This window comes from Ranitomeya imitator, chromosome 1, assembly GCF_032444005.1.
Source record: "Ranitomeya imitator isolate aRanImi1 chromosome 1, aRanImi1.pri, whole genome shotgun sequence".
NCBI lineage: Eukaryota > Metazoa > Chordata > Amphibia > Anura > Dendrobatidae > Ranitomeya > Ranitomeya imitator.
In genome coordinates this window covers 817,889,150-817,915,123 of record NC_091282.1, presented here as the reverse complement: position 1 = coordinate 817,915,123, position 25,974 = coordinate 817,889,150, and the positions used below count along the sequence as shown (strand labels likewise).

The 25,974-nt window shown below is 45.0% G+C and overlaps 1 protein-coding gene across 1 annotated transcript in view; it reads left to right on the top strand.

The window, feature by feature from the left end:
• GRIN3B (glutamate ionotropic receptor NMDA type subunit 3B) overlaps nt 1–25,974 on the top strand; it is a 226,384-nt gene that overhangs the window by 105,522 nt on the left and 94,888 nt on the right. The window contains exon 3 of the mRNA XM_069740034.1: nt 24,050–25,097. Coding sequence (XP_069596135.1) covers nt 24,050–25,097 — 1,048 coding nt within the window. The remainder of the gene's footprint in view (nt 1–24,049; nt 25,098–25,974) is intronic.

The following is a 25,974-nucleotide window of genomic DNA, read 5'->3' as shown; positions in this document are numbered from 1 at the left end:
CACAGTTCCCTATATACCATAAGAGCCCACACACAGCGGCCTCGACCAATCAGAGACGGGCACAGCGACGATGATGTCATAATGGTTGCCATGGCGACGATGATGTCATAAAGTTTGCCTCGACCAATCAGCGACGGGCACAGTCTGCCGCGAATTCTGGAATCATCATTGTCCATATACTACGGGGACATGCATATTCTAGAATACCCGATGCGTTAGAATCGGGCCACAATCTAGTAGAATATAATGTAGCCCACATTAGTTCCGTCTGTCTTTCTGTCTGTCTGTCTGTCTTTCTGTCTGTCTGTCTGTCCTGGAAATCCCGCGTCTCTGATTGGTCGAGGCCGCCAGGCCTCGACCAATCAGGGACGGGCACAGTGACGATGATGTCATAAAGGATGTAGACATCCCACGTTTCTGATTCAGCGACGGGCACAGTATCGACGTAGATGTCATAATGGTTGCCATGGCGACGATGATGTCATAAAGGTTGCCTCGACCAATCAGCGACGGGCACAATCTGCCGCAAATTCTGGAATCATCATTGTCCATATACTACGGGGACGTGCATATTCTAGAATACCCGATGCGTTAGAATTGGGCCACAGTCTAGTGTAAACAATAAATCTAAAGAAAAGAGACCATGTGAAGTTTATAAAGTTTATTGACATATTACACCAGTAACAAGTGAAAATTGTGGCCCACAAAACTACCGGTAAATGAAGGCCAAAAAAAAAACAGCAGTGTGAACGCATGAAGTGCTTAGGAAACAGAAGTCTCTATCGTTTTCAGTCCAAGAACACTACAGATGTTGATAGTAGGTGTCCATCTCTCTGTAGTGGTGTGTGGCCGTAGAAGGTCCTTGCGAAAAGTCACCAAAAGAAGTGGGTGGAGGTGGTGTCCGGAACTGCAAATGATGTGGAGCCGGTCTGCGGACAGGAGTGCTGTGCATGGGCTCTTGCTGGTGTCCCCAATAAAACTGGCCACTGGGCTGACGGTCGCAGTTTGCCTGCGGCTGCCGCGTTCAAACCTCGAACATGACTCTCTCCGCGTATGTTCGCTGGGTAATGTCCAATCTATTTAAGCGTTCCGCAACGAAGGATGGGAATCCGGTGAGCTGGGTTGTGGCATGCTGGGTTATTATGTTGCTGGCCAGTGCCAGGAGATCCACAGGTGTGCCCGCAGTCGTCTTTCTTTTGCAATATAGGCGCTGTGGACGTGTCTGCTCCTCAACACAGGGGCTTATGGAGGACTGATGGGTCTCGTCATCGTTGCCTTCCGGTGTTTGAAGCTGTTCAGGAGGCACCTGCGAGTACAGGAAAAAAAAAAGTCAATAACATACAAACACATCAGCCCTAGAGAGCCCCCACCTCCCCAACACCTCTATGCCCATCCGTGGGAAGCTATGAGGAACAGTTATCTAGGTAGAAAACCACAGGGGTTACAGAGCTGGGCTGAACTACTTTTGCCGGCTATACTGTACAAATGTGCGGAAGACACAAAATTTAAATTTATTTTTGACTTTTGAAATAAGACAGCATTTAAAGGTAGGGAAGGACTGTTTGGACATACTTATCTGAACAGGAAGTGGCAACTGTTATTATCTGGTGGATTAAACATGAAAAACGTGAATTATTATTATTGCAAACCGTGCAGTATCATAAACATACAAGACACAGGGCATGCTACAAGCAGGGAAGCTAGGGGGTACTTACATGCTGGCCCCACGCCGCGGCACCAGCGGGCTGCAAGGATTTCTGTGCCCATATAAGCAATCCAATCACTCGATGAATAGGCAGCATTTTGCTTGTTTAGTATAATACACCCCATAGTCCTCCATATATTATAATGTGCACCTCAGTCCTCCATATAGTATAATACACTCCTCAGTCCTCCATATGGTATAATACACTTCTCAGTTCATATAGTACAATACACTTCTCAGTCCTCCATATAGTATAATACACTCCTCAGTCCTCCATATAGTATAATACACTTCTCAGTTCATATAGTATAATACACTCCGCAGTCCTCCATATAGTATAATTCACTCCTCAGTCCTCCATATGGTATAATACACTCCTCAGTCCTCCATATAGTATAATACACTCCTCAGTCCTCCATATAGTATAATACACTCTCCATAGTCCTCCATATAGTATAATACAATCCTCATAGTCCTTCATATATTAAAATACACTGCAATTCCTCCATATAGTATAATACACTCCTCAGTCCTCCATATAGTATAATGTACTGCCACAGTCCTCCATATAGTATAATACACTCTTCAGTCCTCCAAATAGTATAATACATTCCTCATAGTGCTCCATATAGTATAATGTCCCACCATTGTCATCCATGTAGTACAATTCACTTCCCATAATATAATGCACCCCATAGTTCTTCATATAGCATAATGCATTCCCTATAGTCCTCGATACAGTATAATGCAGCCCACATATAGTATAATGATGCCACCCCAGAATATAATGCAGCCACCCAACAGAATATATTGTAGCCCCCTGAGTATAATGTAACCCCCCAGAGGATATAATGCAGCCCCCTCATATAGTATAATGCAGCCCCTGCATATATAATACTAGACTGTGGCCCGATTCTAACGCATCGGGTATTCTAGAATATGCATGTCCCTGTAGTATATGGACAATGATGATTCCAGAATTTGCGGCAGACTGTGCCCGTCGCTGATTGGTCGAGGCAACCTTTATGACATCATCGTCGCCATGGCAACCATTATGACATCTATGTCGATACTGTGCCCGTCGCTGAATCAGAAACGTGAGATGTCTACGTTCTTTATGACATAATCGTCGCTGTGCCCGTTGCTGATTGGTCGAGGCCTGGCGGCCTTGACCAATCAAAGACGCGGGATTTCCAGGACAGACAGACAGACAGAAAGACAGACAGACGGAAAAACCCTTAGACAATTATATATAAGTCATTATCTTACACCATGTAAATGTTCTCCGTATAGTTATGATTGTGTAAGCTAATGAATAGCCACAGACCTCATGAAATCCGCCTTCCTGCCTGATCATTTCAATTCTTCAGTGTTAAATCTGCTTACCCGAATGTTGTGCACAACCTTGTGGCTATCTGGCTAGATACAACAGTATTTTTTTATGACTATTCTTTTAGCATCATTTCACTTTTTCACTATCTTTAACTTTGTATCTCACATATTGACCCTTTGCCTGGTGAAGCGCATTTAATTTTATTTACAATGTTCACTATAAAGTAAAACTGACTTGGCAATATGATTACTCAGGTCAGTATGAGTACACAGATACCAAAGATGTATAGTTTATTTTTTATTTAGGAGGTGAAACAAAAAAATTGCATGAAAAAACTCTGTCTGTCTGTCTGTCCTGGAAATCCCGGCTCTCTGATTGGTCGAGGCCCCCAGGCCTCGACCAATCAGAGACCGGCACAGCATCGACGTAGAAATCCCGCGTCTCTGATTGGTCGAGGCCGCCAGGCCTCGACCAATCAGCGACGAGCACAGCGACGATGATGTCATAAAGGACGTAGACATCCTGCGTCTGATTGGTCGAGGCCGCCAGGCCTCGACCAATCAACAACGGGCACAGCGACGATGATGTCATAAAGGACGTAGACATCCCACGTTTCTGATTCAGCGACGGGCACAGTATCGACGTAGATGTCATAATGGTTGTCATGGCGACGATGATGTCATAAAGGTTGCCTCGACCAATCAGCGACGGGCACAGTCTGCCGCGAATTCTGGAATCATCATTGTCCATATACTACGGGGACATGCATATTCTAGAATACCCGATGCGTTAGAATCGGGCTACAATCTAGTGATCTATATATATAATTTTCTAAGGGTTTTTCCGTCTGTCTGTCTGTCTTTCTGTCTGTCTGTCTGTCCTGGAAATCCCGCGTCTCTGATTGGTCGAGGCCGCCAGGCCTCGACCAATCAGCGACGGGCACAGCGACGATGATGTCATAAGGGACATAGAAATCCCACGTTTCTGATTCAGCGACGGGCACATTATCGACGTGTATGTCATAATGGTTGCCATGGCGACGATGATGTCATAAAGGTTGCCTCAACCAATCAGCGACGGGCACAGCCTGCCACGAATTCTGGAATCATCATTGTCCAGAAGGGTTTATTTAATTATTTATATAATTGTCTAAGGGTTTTTCTGTCTGTCTGTCTGTCTGTCCTGGAAATCCCGGCCTCGACCAATCAGCGACGGGCACAGCATGGCGACGATGATGTCATAAAGGTTGCCTCGACCAATCAGCGACGGGCACAGTCTGCCGCGAATTTGCCTCGACCAATCAGCGACGGGCACAGTATCGACGTAGATGTCATAATGGTTGCCATGGCGACGATGATGTCATAAATGCCATAAAGGTTGCCTCGACCAATCAGCGACGGGCACAGTCTGCCGTGAATTCTGGAATCATCATTGTCCATATACTACGGGGACATGCATATTCTAGAATACCCGATGCGTTAGAATCGGGCCACAATCTAGTGATTCTATAACTCCCCAATACACCATATGATGTTCCCACTGCTCCCCTTTACACAGTATGATCCCACTGCTCCCCTATAGATAGTATGAGCCCAATGCTCCCCTATACACAGTATAGGCCAATACTGGTACCTGGTAGCCACATGAATTGGCCAATTTATGCGCTAAACGCTCTCATTTTTTCTTATTTCTAGTGCAATAATGCAGTTAAATTTTCATGTTTCATGTTTGCATGTTTTGGCGCCGCAGTGTGCTGCCTTACTTATTTGACTATGAGGCTATGTGCACTTGTTGCGGATTCGTGAGCGGATTTACTGCGGATTTCCTGTGTTTTTTGTGCAGATTTCACCTGCATTTTACCACCTGTGGATTCCTATACAGGAGCAGGTGTAAAATGTTGCAGAATCCGCACAAAGAATTGACATGCTACGGAAAATACAATGCAGCGTTTCCACGCAGTATTTTCCGCACCATGGGCACTGCGGATTTTGTTTTCCATAGGTTTACATGGTACTGTAAACCTGATGGAAAACTGCTGCGAATCCGCAGTGGCTAATCCGCAACGTGTGCACAAATCCTAAGGGTATGTGTCCACATTCAGGATTACATCAGAATTTGGTCAGGATTTCATGCAGGTAAAATCCTGACCAAATCTGCACCTGAGGTCACTGGCAGGTCACCTGCGTTGTCCTTGCGTTATTTCTGCAATGTAAGGACATGCTGCGTTCTTAAAAGACGCGCTGCATGTGCGTTTCCGCGGGAATACCGCATGCGTCTTTTAATGCATAGTGGAGACTAGATTTCATGAAATCCCCTCAACTATGCTGTAACATCTGGACACTGCGTTTTTGACACTGCGGCTCAACGCAGTGTCAAAAACGCAGCGTTTCCTGAACGTGGAAACATACCCTAATAGTAAGAAAGAGGCCAGAACGAGGCTCCCACAGACCTACATTGATTAGTGACCTCTGCGCTGCTCCATGAAACACTGGGGCAGCGGACAGGCCACAAACTGCAGGCGACGGAGCCGAGCGGAGACTAAAACAGATGAAAACGCCGGAAGGTGAGTATCAGACTGGGGGCAGGGGACGTGGATTTTCAGCACCGCTCCAGCAATTAAATAAAAAATAATGCTGGAGAGGTGCTGTAAATGTGATGCAGCTCTTGGTTACTGTACGGGGGCTTCGTATACTAATACTCATGAAAGACCCAGGTGGTGCGTATCAAAAGCTCCCTACCCCCCCATCTCCAGCCTCCCCAGACAGCAAATATTACATGATGGATCACATATAATATCATAACAAAACATTATAATATTCAGCCCCCATTGCCCTGTCCCCCCTCCCCAACTTCAGCCCCAATACCCCCATCATCTCACATCCACCCCCTCTGTGCCCTATCCCACCTCACCCACCTTCTGCCCTCACAACCCCCAAATGGTCTCACATTCACCCCCAAGTGCCCTGTCTCCCCTCCCCCACAATACCCCCATGGTCTCACATTCATCCCCCAGTACTCTGTCCCCCCTCACTCACTTTCAGCCCCCACAATACCCCAACGGTCTTACAGTGACATACCTGAATTTAAGAAACCTAGTAAGTTCCATCCCCACTTACTGATGAAGTTTGCACTGCAGGCAGGACCAGGAAGTAAGTGAAAAGCAAGGAGGGCACTAGGACCCAGCGTGCCTGAGCCAATCCCAGAGTGAAGAAAAACTGCAGCCAGGAAAAGCTTCATGATCAGGTCAGACGGACGAAACCATTCACTGCAGGAGGGAGACTCTGCAGCCGCCACTGTGGCATGCAGTCTCCATCAGATGGGAGCAGCCATTATATTGCTCTGCTCCTATGCGGTGTTCTGCCTTGTCACAGAAGTGGCCCTGCCCTGGCTCCCAGTGGGCCCCTTCATGTGACAGGGCCCGGGGCGATGGCCCCCTCTGCCCCCCCAGTAGCTACGCTACTGGCCAGAGGGCTCCCCTACAGCCCATAGTCACCAAACAGCCACTGGAACTGGTGGCCTTAGACCACATGAAGCTAACTCCAAGCCGGTCAGGCTATGTCTATGCTCTGACCATTGTGGACCATTATTCCAGATTCCTGGTAGTCATGCCTGTCAAGGACCAAACAGCGAAGACAGCAGCCAAAGCCTTCCGGCAACACTTTTGCCGGCCACACGGATACCCTGAGAAGGTACTTACTGACCAAGGCCCAGCCTATGAAGCGGAAGTGTTTCAAGAGTTCTGCAACCTGTATGGATGTAAGAAGATCAGAACAACACCGTAACACCCACAAACAAATGGCATGTGTGAAAAGACTGACTGAGAACCACAGGTGGCATCACAAAAATAGATTTTCACAATACCCCTTAAAAGACCGTTCCCCTTTAATTGAGCCTCAGGGCCACGGACCGGGTCGCAGCCACCGTGACATGCCCTTTAAGAGCGACCGGACCCGGTACCGAGTACCCCACTGCCCTGGTGGGCGACTCACATCCTTCCTTATGAATAATTTATTATGAATGCTTCCAAGGATTTTTTTTTGTTTTTGCTTTTTTTGGGAGGGGGATATCCTGGGAGCAAGTATTCAAAGAGATTTACTAGATGAGGAAGTAGCTGTTTGGTGATTTCTTTTTTATAATAGATCAGGAATCCATCAGGGCCATGTGTTTTCCCACTGGGTATAGTTTAAAGAGTGTCTAATTCCTGTGGGGTGATTTGACATGTTAACACATCACATTTGCTCGCTTGAGTGTACGCAAGGGCAATGAGTTTTAAAAGTTATTTATTTTACTTCAGCCTCCATGTGGGTCTTTCATTGGATTCAGTGTTTCTAAATTGGAAAGGTTTTCATAAAACAGGTTAAAGGAGTTTGCAATTTCATTTGTTTTATCAACTAATGTCTTGATCTGTTTAATAAAGGACCGGTTAGAGCTATTCTTTAGTAGCGAAGAGGTGAGCTTGCTTCCTTTGTTTCCATGCATATAAAACTTTTGCTTACTTTGATAGATTTTAGCTGAATGTGTATTTAAAATGCCTGTTTCTCTGACTTTCTAGTCCATCTAGGCCATCCTGACTTTCTAGGCCATCCTGAATACTTTTTGCCATTGATGTTTTATGCATGTATTCTAGAGTATTTATCTGGTGTAGGATAGAGACAAGTTCTTTCTCTCTTTCAGGTGTGAGCCTAAATCAATTAAATCCTCCCTTAGAACTGATTTTTGAAATTCCCAGATTATAGGGGTTGGGCAGCTCGAGTTTAGGTTCTCTTTAAAATAAAGTTCTATAGATTTGGGTAACTTAGAAATAGTTTTTTCATTGTCTAATAAAGTTTAATTTAGTCTCCAAGTATGGTTTGGATGATGTAATATGGCTATAATTAATTCCAAAAAGATCGGGGCGTGGTCTGAAAGTGTTTTAGAGGGGCTGAAAAAAAGGTGTATTTTTAATAGCTTTTTGGGACAGGGTTTAGTGGGGTATTAAGGTCTCCTTACATAATGGGGAATTCCTCGCTAAAGAGGGCTAGTATTTCTAATGTTTTCAGAATCCAGGTAGATTGTCCTTGCTTTGTATAATAAGAGTATTTGCTATATGACCATTCATAAAGACATATTGTATATATTCGTGTATAAGCCGACCTGAGTATAAGCCGAGGCACCTAATTTTGCCACAGAAAACTTAGTAAGCTTATTGACTCGAGTATAAGCTGGATATGCATTATCCCCTCATCCCTGTCCTGCTATGCGTGGCTACCCCATCCTGTCCTGGTATGTGGCTCCCCCATCCTGTCCTGGTATGTGGCTCCCCCGTTTTGTGCTGGTATGTGTGGCTCCCACCTGTCTTGTCCTGGTATGTGTGGCTCCCCCTGTTGTTTGCATAGCTCCCCCGTTCCCGCATGGCTCACCCCCCCATCCCATCATTGTATGCATGGCTCACACATTCCCCCCATCCTACCCACTCTCCTGGCGCCGTCTCTGCATGTCCCGACGCCACAGTTCTCCTGTGCTGAGCAGTCACGTGGTACCACTCATTAATGTAATGAATATGCACTCCACACCTATGGGAGTGGAGCCGTGTGCATATTCATTACCTTAATGAGCAGTACCACATGACCACTCAGCATGAGATGGAGATGCAGAAACGACGCAAGGAGGGTGAGTATGATGTCTTCTGTTAGCCGGCTCCTGCCGCTGCTCCGCCACTCCCCCTCCTGTTATGATCCGGTGACCTTGGAGTCGCATGAATAACTTTCACTGGAGTAGGTGGTAACTGTACTGACCGCAAATCCTGATCTGACACCGCAACTAGAAGTAGCCGTGGGGTGTGCCTAACAAACCCTAGACACCTCGTCACAGCCGGAGAAGTAAATACCCCTATAGATGGAAATAGGAATACTATCTTGCCTCAGAGCAGAACCCCAAAGGATAAGCAGCCCCCCACGAATATTGACTGTGAGTAGGAGAGGAAAGACACACGTAGGCAGAAAATAGGATTTAGCAAAAGAGGCCACTCTAGCTAAAATAGGAAAGGATAGGACAGAGTTCTGTGCGGTCAGTATTAAAACCCTTCCAAAAATATCCACAGCAGATTATACAAAAAATTCCTCCATCTAACTAAAGACGTGGAGCGTATATCTGCAACTCCAGAGAATCCTACACACAGAGCAGAAATACAATCAAAAATCCAGCACACAGCATGTGTGCCATAGAAAAAAAACAGACACTTATCTTTGCTGAATTGGCAGCTAAGCAGGAGAAACCAGACAGAGGTCCAACACCTCCCAAGAACCATTGACAACTGGAAAGGACTAATGAATCCTGCAAACCTAAATACCCCAGTCAGAATTGCAATCAGCAGAAACACCTGACCATGACTGCAGCCCTGGGACAACTGCATTACCACCTTGTTATGACCTGGTGGTTAGGAGCACCCGGAATGACCTGATAGTTAAACCTCATACAGGACGAGCTCTGGGATGTGGGAGCTCTGCTGACCGCAATCCCTAATCCTATCACACACACTAGAAATAGCCATGGAGCGCTCCTGACCAGACCTAGGCGCCTCGTCACAGCCTAAGAGCTATCTAGCCCTAGAAATAGAAAATAAAGCCTACCTTGCCTCAGAGAAATTCCCCAAAGGTAAAGGAAGCCCCCCACATATATTGACTGTGAGTAAAGATGAAAGTCACAAACGCAGAAATGAAACAGGTTTCAGCAAAGGGAGGCCAGACTTACTAAATAGACAGAGGATAGGAAAGGTAACTTTGCGATCAGCACAAAAACCTACAAAAGACCACGCAGAGTGTGCAAAAAAGACCTCCGCACCGACTCACGGTGCGGAGGGGCCACTCTGCATTCCAGAGCTTCCAGCTAGCAAGACAAAATCATGATAACCAGCTGGACAAGAAAACAGTGAACAAATAATGACTATCAGGAACTTAGCTTCTGCAGGAGAAGGCAGGTAACCAGAGAGATCCAGGAGCGAACTGAACCAATGCAAAAACATTGACAGCTGGCATGGAGTAACGATCTGAGAGGATTTAAATAGAGCAGCCAACCAAAGGATAAACCACGTCACCTGTGTAAGGAACCTCAGAAGCAGCAGCTTCACTCATAGCCACCAGAGGGAGCCCATAGACAGAAATCACCGAAGTACCATTCACGACCACAGGAGGGAGTTCGACAACAGAATTCACAACAGTACCCCCCCCTTGAGGAGGGGTCACCGAACCCTCACCAGAGCCCCCAGGCCGATCAGGATGAGCCAAATGAAAGGCACGAACAAGATCGGCAGCATGAACATCAGAGGCAAAAACCCAGGAATTATCTTCCTGACCATAACCCTTCCACTTGACCAGGTACTGGAGTTTCCGTCTCGAAACACGAGAATCCAAAATCTTCTCCACCACATACTCCAACTCCCCCTCGACCAACACCGGGGCAGGAGGATCAACAGAGGGAACCATAGGCGCCATGTATCTCCGCAACAACGACCTATGGAACACATTATGGATGGCAAAAGAAGCTGGAAGGTCCAAACGAAATGACACAGGATTAAGAACTTCAGAAATCTTATATGGTCCAATGAAACGAGGCTTAAACTTAGGAGAGGAAACCTTCATAGGAACGTGACGAGATGACAACCAAACCAAATCCCCAACACGAAGTCGGGGACCAACACGCGGTTAGCGAAACGTTGAGCCTTCTCCTGGGACAATGTCAAATTGTCCACCACATGAGTCCAAATCTGCTGCAACCTGTCCGCCACCGCATCCACACCAGGACAGTCCGAAGGCTCAACCTGCCCTGAAGAGAAACGAGGATGGAAACCAGAATTACAGGAAAAAGGAGAAACTAAAGTAGCTGAGCTGGCCCGATTATTAAGGGCGAACTCAGCCAAAGGCAAGAAGGACACCCAATCATCCTGATCAGCAGAAACAAAGCATCTCAGATATGTCTCCAAAGTCTGATTAGTTCGTTCGGTTTGGCCATTAGTCTGAGGATGGAAAGCCGAAGAAAAAGACAAATCAATGCCCATCTTAGCGCAAAAGGACCGCCAAAACCTCCAAACAAACTGGGAACCTCTGTCCGAGACGATGTTCTCTGGAATGCCATGCAAACGAACCACATGCTGGAAAAACAATGGCACCAAATCAGAGGAGGAAGGCAGTTTAGATAAGGGTACCAAATGGACCATCTTAGAGAAGCGATCACAAACCACCCAAATGACCGACATCTTTTGAGAAACAGGGAGATCAGAAATAAAATCCATGGAAATATGCGTCCAGGGCCTCTTTGGGATCGGTAAGGGCAAAAGCAACCCCCTGGCACGAGAACAGCAGGGCTTAGCCCGAGCACAAATCCCACAGGACTGCACAAAAGAACGCACATCCCATGACAAAGAAGTCCACCAAAAGGATCTAGCCACCAAATCTCTGGTACCAAAGATTCCAGGATGACCAGCCAACACTGAACAATGAATCTCCGAGATAACTCTACTAGTCCATCTATCAGGGACAAACAGTTTCTCCGTAGGACAACGGTCAGGTCTATCAGCCTGAAACTTTTGCAGCACACGCCGCAAATCAGGGGAAATGGCAGACAAAATTACCCCTTCTTTAAGAATACCCGCCGGCTCCGGAACACCCGGAGAGTCAGGCACAAAACTCCTTGACAGGGCGTCAGCCTTCACATTCTTAGATCCCGGAAGGTATGAAACCACAAAATCAAAACGGGAGAAAAAGAGCGACCATTGAGCCTGTCTAGGATTCAACCGTTTGGCAGACTCGAGATAAGTCAAGTTTTTGTGATCCGTCAAGACCACCACGCGATGTTTAGCTCCTTCAAGCCAATGTCGCCACTCCTCGAATGCTCACTTCATGGCCAACAACTCCCGATTGCCCACATCATAATTGCGCTCAGCAGGCGAGAATTTTCTAGAAAAGAAGGCACAGGGTTTCATCACCGAGCCATCAGAACTTCTTTGCGACAAAACAGCCCCTGCTCCAATTTCAGAAGCATCAACCTCCACCTGAAAAGGGAGAGAAACATCTGGCTGGCACAACACAGGGGCAGAAGCAAAACGACGCTTCAACTCCTGAAAAGCCTCTACAGCCGCAGAGGACCAATTGACCACATCAGCACCTTTCTTGGTCAAATCAGTCAACGGTTTAGCAATACTAGAAAAGTTAGCGATGAAGCGACGATAAAAATTAGCAAAGCCCAGGAACTTCTGCAAGCTCTTCACAGATGTCGGCTGAGTCCAATCGTAAATGGCCTGAACTTTAACAGGGTCCATCTCGATAGTAGAAGGGGCAAAAATGAAACCCAAAAATGAAACCTTCTGAACTCCAAAGAGATACTTTGACCCCTTCACAAACAAGGAATTCGCACGAAGGACCTGGAACACCATTCTGACCTGCTTCACATGAGACTCCCAATCATCCGAAAAGACCAAAATGTCATCCAAATATACAATCATGAATCTATCCAGGTACTCTCGGAAGATGTCATGCATAAAGGACTGAAACACAGATGGAGCATTAGAAAGCCCGAATGGCATAACCAGGTACTCGAAATGGCCATCGGGCGTATTAAATGCCGTTTTCCATTCATCACCCTGTTTAATTCGCACAAGATTATACGCACCACGAAGATCTATCTTGGTGAACCAACTAGCCCCCTTAATCCGAGCAAATAAATCAGACAGCAGCGGCAAAGGATACTGAAATTTGACTGTGATCTTATTAAGAAGGCGGTAATCAATACAAGGTCTCAAAGAACCATCCTTCTTGGCCACAAAAAAGAACCCTGCTCCCAATGGTGACGACGGATGAATATGACCCTTCTCCAAGGATTCCTTTATATAACTCCGCATAGCGGCGTGCTCTGGCACAGATAAATTAAACAGACGGCCCTTAGGAAACTTACTACCAGGAATCAAATTAATAGCACAGTCGCAATCCCTATGAGGAGGTAGGGCACCAGATTTGGGCTCTTCAAATACATCCTGGTAATCTGATAAAAACTCAGGGACTTCAGAAGGAGTGGAATGCGAAATAGACAACAATGGAACATCACCATGTACCCCCTGACAACCCCAGCTGGACACAGACATAGATTTCCAATCCAACACTGGATTATGGACCTGTAACCATGGCAACCCCAAAACGACCACATCATGCAGATTATGCAACACCAAAAAGCGAATATCCTCCTGATGTGCAGGAGCCATGCACAAGGTCAATAGAGTCCAGTACTGAGACTTATTCTTGGCCAAAGGCGTAGCATCAATTCCTCTCAATGGAATAGGATACTGCAAGGGCTCCAAGAAAAAAACACAGCGCCTGGCAAACTCCAAGTCCATCAAATTCAGGGCAGCGCCTGAATCCACAAATGCCATTACAGAATAGGACGACAGAGAGCAAATCAGAGTAACGGACAAAAGAAATTTAGACTGTACCGTACCAATGGTGGCAGACCTAGCGAACCGCTTAGTGCGCTTAGGACAATCGGAGATAGCATGAGTGGATTCACCACAGTAAAAACACAGCCCATTCCGACGTCTGTGTTCTTGCCGTTCAGCTCTGGTCAAAGTCCTATTACACTGCATAGGCTCAGGCCTATGCTCAGAGAATACCGCCAGATGGTGCACAGCTTTGCTTTCACGCATGCACCGATCGATCTGAATGGCCAAAGACATAGACTCATTCAGACCAGCAGGCGTGGGAAATCCCACCATGACATCCTTAAGGGCTTCAGAAAGGCCCTTTCTGAAAATTGCCGCCAGGGCACATTCATTCCACTGAGTAAGCACAGACCACTTTCTAAACTTCTGACAGTACACCTCCGCTTCATCCTGACCCTGACACAAAGCCAGCAAGATTTTCTCTGCCTGATCTGTTATGAATAGGTAATTCAGAACCACAATGGACCTTGAAGTTCAGAGCACACAAGTGACCTGACAAAAACCACAAAACATAGGACGAGCTCTGAGACGTGGAAACTCTGCTGCGCCTAACGCTCCCTATGCAACTCGGCACAGCCTGAGAAACTAGCTAGTCCTGAAGATAGAAAAATAAGCCTACCTTGCCTCAGAGAAATTCCCCAAAGGAAAAGGCAGCCCCCCACATATAATGACTGTGAGTAAAGATGAAAATACAAACTCAGAGATGACATAGATTTAGCAAAGTGAGGCCCGACTTACTGAATAGACCGAGGATAGGAAAGATAGCTTTGCGGTCAACAAAAAAACCTACAAACAACCACGCAGAGGGGCAAAAAGACCCTCCGCACCGACTAACGGTACGGAGGTGCTCCCTCTGCGTCTCAGAGCTTCCAGCAAGCAAGCAGAACCAAAAAAGCAAGCTGGACAGAAAATATAGCAACAAAAGTAACACAAGCAGAACTTAGCTTATGCTGAGCAGACAGGCCACAGGAACGATCCAGGAGGAAGCAAGACCAATACTAGAACATTGACTGGAAGCCAGGATCAAAGCACTGGGTGGAGTCAAATAGAGCAGCACCTAACGACTTAACCTCATCACCTGAGGAAGGAAACTCAGAAGCCGCAGTACCACTCGTGACCACAGGAGGGAGCTTGATCACAGAATTCACAACAGTACCCCCCCCCCTTGAGGAGGGGTCACCGAACCCTCACCAGAGCCCCCAGGCCGACCAGGATGAGCCATATGAAAGGCACGAACAAGATCGGCAGCATGGACATCAGAGGCAAAGACCCAGGAATTATCTTCCTGACCATAACCCTTCCACTTAACCAGATACTGGAGTTTCCGTCTCGAAACACGAGAATCCAAAATCTTCTCCACTATATACTCCAACTCCCCCTCCACCAAAACCGGGGCAGGAGGATCAACAGATGGAACCACAGGCGCCACGTATCTCCGCAACAATGACCTATGGAATACGTTATGGATGGAAAAAGAATCTGGAAGGGTCAAACGAAAAGACACAGGATTAAGAACCTCAGAAATCCTATAAGGGCCAATGAAACGAGGCTTAAACTTAGGAGAGGAAACCTTCATAGGAATATAACGAGATGACAACCAAACCAAATCCCCAACACGAAGTCGGGGACCCACACAGCGTTTGCGATTAGCGAAACGTTGAGCCTTCTCCTGGGACAAGGTCAAGTTGTCCACTACATGAGTCCAAATCCGCTGCAACCTGTCCACCACAGTATCCACACCAGGACAGTCCGAAGACTCAACCTGCCCTGAAGAGAAACGAGGATGGAACCCAGAATTGCAGAAAAACGGTGAAACCAAGGTAGCCGAGCTGGCCCGATTATTAAGAGCGAACTCAGCCAACGGCAAAAAGGACACCCAATCATCATGATCAGCAGAAACAAAACATCTCAGATATGTTTCCAAGGTCTGATTGGTTCGTTCAGTCTGGCCATTTGTCTGAGGATGGAAAGCCGAGGAAAAAGACAAATCAATGCCCATCCTAGCACAAAAGGCTGGCCAAAACCTCGAAACAAACTGGGAACCTCTGTCAGAAACGATGTTCTCTGGAATGCCATGTAAACGAACCACATGCTGGAAGAACAATGGCACCAAATCAGAGGAGGAAGGTAATTTAGACAAGGGTACCAAATGGATCATCTTAGAGAAGCGATCACAAACTACCCAAATGACCGACATTTTTTGAGAGACGGGGAGATCCGAAATAAAATCCATAGAGATATGTGTCCAAGGCCTCTTCGGGATCGGCAAGGGCAAAAGCAACCCACTGGCACGAGAACAGCAGGGCTTAGCCCGAGCACAAATCCCACAGGACTGCACAAAAGAACGCACATCCCGCGACAGAGACGGCCACCAAAAGGATCTAGCCACCAAATCTCTGGTACCAAAGATTCCAGGATGACCAGCCAACACCGAACAATGAACCTCAGAGATAACTTTATTCGTCCACCTGTCAGGGACAAACAGTTTCTCTGCTGGGCAACGATCAGGTTTATTAGCCTGAAATTTTTGCAGCACCCGCCGCAAATCAGGGGAGATGGCAGACACAATTACTCCCTCTTTGAGAATACCCGCCGGCTCAGGCAAACCCGGAGAGTCGGGCACAAAACTCCTAGACAGAGCATCCGCCTTCACATTTTTAGAGCCCGGAAGGTACGAAACCACAAAGTCAAAACGGGAGAAAAACAGCGACCAACGAGCCTGTCTAGGATTCAACCGTTTGGCAGACTCGAGATAAGTCAAGTTTTTGTGATCAGTCAAGACCACCACGCGATGCTTAGCTCCTTCAAGCCAATGACGCCACTCCTCGAATGCCCACTTTATGGCCAGCAACTCTCGATTGCCAACATCATAATTTCGCTCAGCAGGCGAAAACTTCCTGGAAAAGAAGGCGCATGGCTTCATCACCGAGCAATCAGCACCTCTTTGCGACAAAACAGCCCCCGCTCCAATTTCAGAAGCATCAACCTCAACCTGGAACGGAAGCGAAACATCTGGTTGACACAACACAGGGGCAGAAGAAAAACGACGCTTTAACTCTTGAAAAGCTTCCACAGCAGCAGAAGACCAATTGACCATATCAGCACCCTTCTTGGTCAAATCGGTCAATGGTTTAGCAATACTAGAAAAATTACAGATGAAGCGACGATAAAAATTAGCAAAGCCAAGGAACTTTTGCAGACTCTTCAGAGATGTCGGCTGAGTCCAATCATAAATGGCCTGGACCTTAACAGGGTCCATCTCGATGGTAGAAGGGGAAAAAATGAACCCCAAAAATGAAACCTTCTGAACACCAAAGAGACACTTTGATCCCTTCACAAACAAAGAATTAGCACGCAGGACCTGGAACACCATTCTGACCTGCTTCACATGAGACTCCCAATCATCCGAGAAGACCAAAATATCATCCAAGTATACAATCAGGAATTTATCCAGGTACTCTCGGAAGATGTCATGCATAAAGGACTGAAATACTGATGGAGCATTGGCAAGTCCGAAAGGCATAACTAGGTACTCAAAATGGCCCTCGGGCGTATTAAATGCAGTTTTCCATTCATCGCCCCGTTTAATACGCACAAGATTATATGCACCACGAAGATCTATCTTGGTGAACCAACTAGCCCCCTTAATCCGAGCAAACAAATCAGATAGCAGCGGCAAGGGGTACTGAAATTTGACCGTGATTTTATTTAGAAGGCGGTAATCAATACAAGGTCTCAGCGAACCATCCTTCTTGGCCACAAAAAAGAACCCTGCTCCCAATGGCGATGACGACGGCCGAATATGACCCTTCTCCAAGGATTCTTTTACGTAACTCCGCATAGCGGCGTGCTCAGGTACAGATAAATTAAACAGTCGACCCTTAGGAAACTTACTACCAGGAATCAACTCGATAGCACAATCACAATCCCTATGCGGAGGTAGGGCATTGGACTTGGGCTCATCGAATACATCCCGGTAATCAGACAAGAACTCTGGGACATCAGAAGGGGTGGATGATGAAATAGACAGGAATGGAACATCACCATGTACCCCCTGACAACCCCAGCTGGACACAGACATTGATTTCCAATCTAATACGGGGTTATGGACTTGTAGCCATGGCAACCCCAACACGACCACATCATGCAGATTTTGTAACACCAGAAAGCGAATATCCTCCTGGTGCGCAGGAGCCATGCACATGGTCAGCTGGGTCCAATACTGAGGCTTATTCTTGGCCAAAGGCGTAGCATCAATTCCTCTCAATGGAATAAGACACTGCAAGGGCTCCAAGACAAACCCACAGCGCCTAGCAAACTCTAAGTCCATCAAATTCAGGGCAGCACCTGAATCCACAAATGCCATGACAGAATAGGAAGACAAAGAGCAGATCAAAGTAACGGACAAAAGAAATTTCGACTGTACCGTACCAATGGTGGCAGACCTAGCGAAACGCTTAGTGCGCTTAGGACAATCGGAGATAGCATGAGTGGAATCACCACAGTAGAAACACAGCCCATTCTGACGTCTGTGTTCCTGCCTTTCAGCTCTGGCCAAAGTCCTATCGCACTGCATAGGCTCAGGTTTATGCTCAGATAATACCGCCAAATGGTGCACAGATTTACGCTCACGCAAGCGTCGACCGATCTGAATGGCCAAAGACATAGACTCATTCAGACCAGCAGGCATAGGAAATCCCACCATGACATCCTTAAGGGCTTCAGAGAGACCCTTTCTGAAGATTGCTGCCAAAGCACATTCATTCCATTGAGTGAGCACAGACCACTTTCTAAACTTCTGACAATAAATCTCTATCTCATCCTGACCCTGACACAGAGCCAGCAAATTTTTCTCTGCCTGATCCACTGAATTAGGTTCATCGTACAGTAATCCGAGCGCCAGAAAAGACGCATCAATATTACATAATGCAGGATCTCCTGGCGCAAGGGAAAATGCCCAGTCTTGAGGGTCGCCACGTAATAAAGAAATAATAATCTTAACTTGTTGAACTGGGTCACCAGAGGAGCGAGGTTTCAACGCCAGAAACAGTTTGCAATTATTTTTGAAACTCAGAAATGTAGCTCTATCTCCAGAAAACAAATCAGGAATAGGAATTCTTGGCTCTAACATAGAATTCTGAGCCACAAAGTCTTGAATATTTTGTACTCTTGCAGTGAGAAGATCCACACATGAAGACAGACCTTTAATGTCCATCACCACACCTGTGTCCTGAACCACCCAAATGTCTAGGGGAAAAAAAAGGCAAAACACAGTGCAAAGAAAAAAAAATGGTCTCAGAACTTCTTTTTTCCCTCTATTGAGAAGCATAGTACTTTGGGCCTCCAGTACTGTTATGAATAGGTAATTCAGAACCACAATGGACCTTGAAGTTCAGAGCACACAAGTGACCTGACAAAAACCACAAAACATAGGACGAGCTCTGAGACGTGGAAACTCTGCTGACCGCAATCCCTAAACCTATCAAACCACACTAGAGGTAGCCGTGGATTGCGCCTAACGCTCCCTATGCAACTCGGCACAGCCTGAGAAACTAGCTAGTCCTGAAGATAGAAAAATAAGCCTACCTTGCCTCAGAGAAATTCCCCAAAGGAAAAGGCAGCCCCCCACATATAATGACTGTGAGTAAAGATGAAAATACAAACTCAGAGATGACATAGATTTAGCAAAGTGAGGCCCGACTTACTGAATAGACCGAGGATAGGAAAGATAGCTTTGCGGTCAACAAAAAAACCTACAAACAAACACGCAGAGGGGCAAAAAGACCCTCCGCACCGACTAACGGTACGGAGGTGCTCCCTCTGCGTCTCAGAGCTTCCAGCAAGCAAGCAGAACCAAAAAAGCAAGCTGGACAGAAAATATAGCAACAAAAGTAACACAAGCAGAACTTAGCTTATGCTGAGCAGACAGGCCACAGGAACGATCTAGGAGGAAGCAAGACCAATACTAGAACATTGACTGGAGGCCAGGATCAAAGCACTAGGTGGAGTCAAATAGAGCAGCACCTAACGACTTAACCTCATCACCTGAGGAAGGAAACTCAGAAGCCGCAGTACTACTCGTGACCACAGGAGGGAGCTTGATCACAGAATTCACAACACTGATCCACTGAATTTGGTTCATCATAAGGCAATCCAAGCGCCAGAAAAAACGCATCAACATCACGCAATGCCGGATCTCCTGGCGCAAGGGAAAATGCCCAGTCTTGAGGGTCACCACGCAACAAAGAAATAATGATTTTTACCTGTTGAACGGGGTCACCAGAGGAGCGGGGTTTCAAAGCTAGAAACAGTTTACAATTATTTTTGAAATTCAAGAACCTAGATCTATCCCCAGAAAATAAGTCAGGAATAGGAATTTTAGGCTCTAACATAGGATTCTGAACCACAAAATCTTGAATGTTTTGTACCCTTGCAGTGAGATGATCCACACAAGAGGACAGACCTTGAATGTCCATATCTACACCTGTGTCCTGAACCACCCAAAGGTCTAGGGGAAAAGAAAGACAAAACACAGTGCAAAGAAAAAAAAAATGGTCTCAGAAGCTCTCTTATCCCTCTATTGAGATGCATTAATACTTCTGGCCAGCTGTACTGTTATGACCTGGTGGTTAGGAGCACCCAGAATGACCTGATAGTTAAACCTCATACAGGACGAGCTCTGGGATGTGGGAGCTCTGCTGACCGCAATCCCTAATCCTATCACACACACTAGAAATAGCCGTGGAGAGCTCCTGACCAGACCTAGGCGCCTCGTCACAGCCTAAGAGCTATCTAGCCCTAGAGATAGAAAATAAAGCCTACCTTGCCTCAGAGAAATTCCCCAAAGGTAAAGGAAGCCCCCCACATATATTGACTGTGAGTAAAGATGAAAGTCACAAACGCAGAAATGAAACAGGTTTCAGCAAAGGGAGGCCAGACTTACTAAATAGACAGAGGATAGGAAAGGTAACTTTGCGATCAGCACAAAAACCTACAAAAGACCACGCAGAGTGTGCAAAAAAGACCTCCGCACCGACTCACGGTGCGGAGGGGCCACTCTGCATTCCAGAGCTTCCAGCTAGCAAGACAAAATCATGATAACCAGCTGGACAAGAAAACAGTGAACAAATAATGACTATCAGGAACTTAGCTTCTGCAGGAGAAGGCAGGTAACCAGAGAGATCCAGGAGCGAACTGAACCAATGCAAAAACATTGACAGCTGGCATGGAGTAACGATCTGAGAGGATTTAAATAGAGCAGCCAACCAAAGGATAAACCACGTCACCTGTGTAAGGAACCTCAGAAGCAGCAGCTTCACTCATAGCCACCAGAGGGAGCCCATAGACAGAAATCGCCGAAGTACCATTCACAACCACAGGAGGGAGTTCGACAACAGAATTCACAACACCACCTACAACCACCGGAGGGAGCAAAAAAGCAGAATTCACAACACCCTCCCCCCTCCATGTTCTGGACAATGACTCGTGTATAAGCCGAGGAGTGCGTTTTCAGCACAAAAAAATGTGCTGAAAATCTAGGCTTATACACGAGTATATACAGTATCTACCTTTCTGGCCCGAGGGTATTTTTGAACGTGAAGGGTAGGCCTTTACGCAGGGCGATACCAACTCCTTTATCGGGAATGCAAAACTCGAAAGATCTGGAATACAACCTTTTTTTCAAGTGTGTTTCTTATAGAATAGCAAATTTTTGTTTTCCTTTTTTGCAGGAGGATTTAACATTTTAAAAAAGGTTTTTCCCTTAGCATCATGGGGGTGGGTGTCTTGAGATTTGTTTTCTGGCTTTAGACGTTGTTTTCTTGCGTACAGTCCACTCTTCCACTTTCTTAAGCTGAGGAAAATCAAAACCAGCATCTAGTGGAATCCCGGAAGGGACTTTCAACGGGGAAATTTGTAGAATTTCCCAAGGTCTTTGAAGGTCTTCTAGTGTGAGAATGGTAACTTGATTTCCATCTTTAATAACTGCTAGACCAAAGAGGGTCCTCAGTGGTTGATACCTTTTAATGGCTAACTGAAAAGATGGTAACAAATTGCAAGCTTTCGAGACTACACAGGTCTCTTCATCAGGCAAAGACTAAAACAAATTCTGAAGAATCACATATTTATGCACAACATAAATATGTGATTCTTCAGAATTTGTTTTAGTCTTTGCCTGATGAAGAGACCTGTGTAGTCTGGAAAGCTTGCAATTTGTTACCATCTTTTCAGTTAGCCATTAAAAGGTATCAACCACTGAAGACTCTCAATTCTAAATATTTTTCTATCCACTGGCTAACACGGTACCAAGATATATTTCTTTCCTAGACCAAAGAGGAAAAGTCATTTGTAACTTAGGTTATTGGATCTCAGGACTTCCAGGATGGGTTTAATCTTCCTTCTTTTTGCCAGCGTAGAGGGTGCAATAACATGAAAGATTTGCATAGGAGTATTTTCATGATTCTCTTGCTTTGGCAAGGATGGCTGAGGTGTTCACGAAACTGAGTAGGTCACAAAGTAGATCTCTTGGAGGCTCTGCAGGTTTTGGTGTTTTAAAGGCATATGGACTTGTTCTATTATTATTTTTACACTCTTTCAAGGCCGACAATAGTAGAGAAAATTAATTTAGTGACTTTTTCAAGAGATTCTTGGGTGGAGGATTCAGGAACTCATTTGATTCTTATATTTTTACATCTGCTTCTATTCTCTTGATGTTAAGCTGGTGTTGATAGTATGAAACTTGTTCCTTTAGGGTATTTGATAACTGCATGAGATGTGTCAAGAAGAGTCAACCCTGCGACCTACATGTTTTAGATCTGATCTGAGGCCTGAGGCTATGTGCACACATTGCAGATTTTGATGTGGATCCGCAGCGGATTGGCCGCTGTGGATTCGCAGCAGTTTTCCATGAGTTTACAGTAGCATGTAAACCTATGGAAAACAAAATTAGCAGTGCACATGCTGCGGAAAAAAACGAGTGGAAACGTAGCGTTGTTTATTCCGCAGCATGTCAATCCCTTGTGTGGATTACCAGCGGATTTACCAAAATCAGTCCAGAAAAATCGGCACCACTTTCCGCAACGTGTGCACGTGGCCTGAAAGTTCTTATGATAAGGGTTTCATGGCTTGAGTCAGGGATTTTTTTGAAGAATGACCTGGAAATAGGAACAGAGTCTGCAGATAATGGTTCACTTTCAGAGTCATCGTTACTGAAATCTGAGTCCTCAATTGGTGCTCAGTCAAGGGATTGAGAGAATGCCTTTTTAAATTGGATGAGGAGTGGATAGGTTTTTCTTTAGGAATTTGTCCAGTTCACCTTCTTGTTTATGAGTTGTATTTAATGTGGAATGTTTCACGCACTCTTTGCTAGATTTAACCATTTTTAATGTTAGCACGCACCAAAAAGGATTACCACTTGTTCATAGAAGGTGTTTAAACTTTAATTTCTCAATATTTGTCACTATGGGAAGCACAATCTTGTGAGATTGTATTTTTCCAGATGGCCAGTAGGTGTCAGTGGTGTAGTTTAAAATTCTATGTTGCACAGAGTATTGCAATAAGCTGTAGCAAATTATAGTAATAGTTTTAGGTTTTAATTCATACACTATATGATCCTAGGAGAGGTTATGTATGATACTGGACGATTTGTGCAGCGTAAAATGAAGCTTTGCAAAGTATTGGTGCTGGTGAGGAGGGGTGAGATATTAGGCAGTGATGAAGAGCTGTTTCCTCTGTTGCCTTTTAAGATGGAGGGGAATATAATTCCAAGTGCCTGGGTGACCTGTCAAGTTGTCTAAGGAGGCCCTGTTGCTGGTTTTCTTGTGCATAATGCAAGAATTCAGCCTGAGAATAAACTTCTGGCGTCTTCATATGGGCCTCTGCAGTTGAGTTGAAGCTATTGGATAAATTTCTTGGTGTGAGTACTAATCAGTAGAGACATCCATAGCAACTCTGTCTATGGAGCCCCTCATATTCAGTTTAGATATGAAGTCATAATAAGACTAGAGGCATTTCTTGAAGATTTTTGCACAATTATTGAAAGTATCTGTTTGCTATTGCATTATGGTGTGGTCTTTGACAACCAAATATTGTATTTGTTATGGTCAAAAAGCAAAAGCATTTTTGGGTTCATTGGACCAGGTTAATATTTTCTTCATGATTTAATAGCCTAATTTTGGCAAACTGTGGCCAATATATGTGCTGTTTTCAGCAGTTGCTCTGTCCATACGACCTTCCCAAGTGTTGTGAGCAACTGTTCTAGGAAGACCTGCAGATAGTTTGACATTACATTGACAGTATAGGGCATAAATTATTTCAAGGTCAGAGCAGCAGTGTTCCTGTTGCACATGCTTAAAGGCACCTGACTTGTCCTAACATTCTTGGACAAGTTTCAGTCAGTTTAACAATAGTAATTTTAATGTATGATAGTGATTACCTGTCTAGTAAAAAAAAATATGTTTTTTAAAAATGTATTCATAATGATATTTTCCATATTTTTCTATTCCCAGAGAACCACTTTAAGCAGATGTTAACATTTCTTTGTTAATTATAGGTACTTAGCCAATACATCATTCTCAGGACAAACTGGTCAAATCTATCTAATGAATAATAATTTGATCCATACTGATCACCATTACAAAATATGGAGCCTGGTGCGTGATTCTTTAGGAGACCCCACCTGGGTAACTGTGGGTGGTTGGCATGAAGGGAAAATGGAAGTAGAAGAAGGTCTGTGGCAAAATCGCATACAAAAGCGTGAACCAGCACCAGTGGTGACACAACGCATAAAGCTCAGAGTGGTAACCCTTGTGGAACATCCCTTTGTTTTCACTCGAGAGGTGGATGCTGATGGCAGTTGTCCAGCTGGGCAAATGTGCCTGGACCCTCGCACAAATAATACTGCATTATTAAACATGCTATTTGAAGAGCTAAATTCACCAAACGGATCTGTGCCACTAGAGTACAAAACTTGTTGTTATGGTTATTGCATTGATTTATTAGAAAAACTGTCTGAAGATCTTGGATTCGAATTTGAGCTGTACATTGTTGGAGATGGAAAATATGGAGCACGAATTGGCAACCGTTGGACAGGACTAGTTGGAGACTTGTTGAGTGGAGCAGCTCACATGGCTGTTACCTCTTTTAGCATAAACTCTGTGCGAAGCACTGTTATAGACTTCACTAGCCCATTCTACTCTACCAGCCTTGGTATTTTGGTTCGCATGCGAGACACTGCCTCACCGATTGGAGCTTTTATGTGGCCTCTACACTGGTCCATGTGGGTGGGTATATTTGTGGCTTTGCATTTAACTGCATTATTTCTTACATTCTATGAATGGAAGAGTCCTTTTGGCATGACTCCACATGGACGTAATCGGATGAAAGTCTTCTCATATTCTTCAGCACTAAACCTATGCTATGCCATTCTGTTTGGAAGGACTGTATCAAGTAAAACTCCAAAATGCTGCACAGGAAGAGTTCTCATGAACCTGTGGGCTATTTTCTGTCTACTAGTACTATCCAGCTATACCGCAAACCTTGCTGCAGTAATGGTGGGGGATAAGACTTTTGAAGCCTTGTCAGGAATCCACGATCCAAAGGTGGGTAATTACTTAAATTACTTGAATGTATTTATAAATGGTTTATCTCTGGAGATCTCTGTTTTATTGTTGTGATTTGAGATTTCTAGCTCTGGTACATTTATTCTAGATTTTCTAGATTTTATTCACTTATTTATGGATATTTTTTCCATAATGAAGACCTTCTAGAAAATGTCAAATGCCATTCAATATTCATAAAATATCTCGGCATGGAAGATGTTAAACATATGTTTTCTTTAAGTTAGAGACCAAAGACCTAGAACAGGCAAAACCTAGATATCTTTTCTGTCAGGGGAAGTGTTGTCATAGAGGAATCGAATGTATTCGAATCAGCAATTACTAAAATATCTACATATTGAATTTCCATGGCAAATACACAAATTAAAGTTTTCATGAGATGTGACCGGATAAATTGATTATCCTTAAAGGGGTTTTCCAATGAACCAAGTACATTTTAATAGATAATGAAATAATTATAATCCACAATTGGATTGTTTAAAAAATGTTCTTGTGCTGAGATAATCTTGTAAATGTGCCCCTGCTGTGTACTGTGTAATGGCTGTGTCTGACCATACAGGAAAACGGTATGATCATATTACAGCTCTTGGGCAGGGGGGAGACAAAAGAGAGTATACAGACAGTACAGCATGGGATCACAGCTGATTATTTATGTGAGTTAAAACATTGCTTAAAAACAGGCAGGGAAATGCTTTATCTCACGCAAAGAATCAGCCGTGATCTAATGCTGTGCTATCTGTATACTGTTTTTTGCTTTCTCTCCTGCCCAGGAGATGTGGTATGATTAGACCATGTCCCTGTATGGTCAGACACGGCCATTACACAGTACACAGCAAAGAAGGCAGAAGGGATAACAATA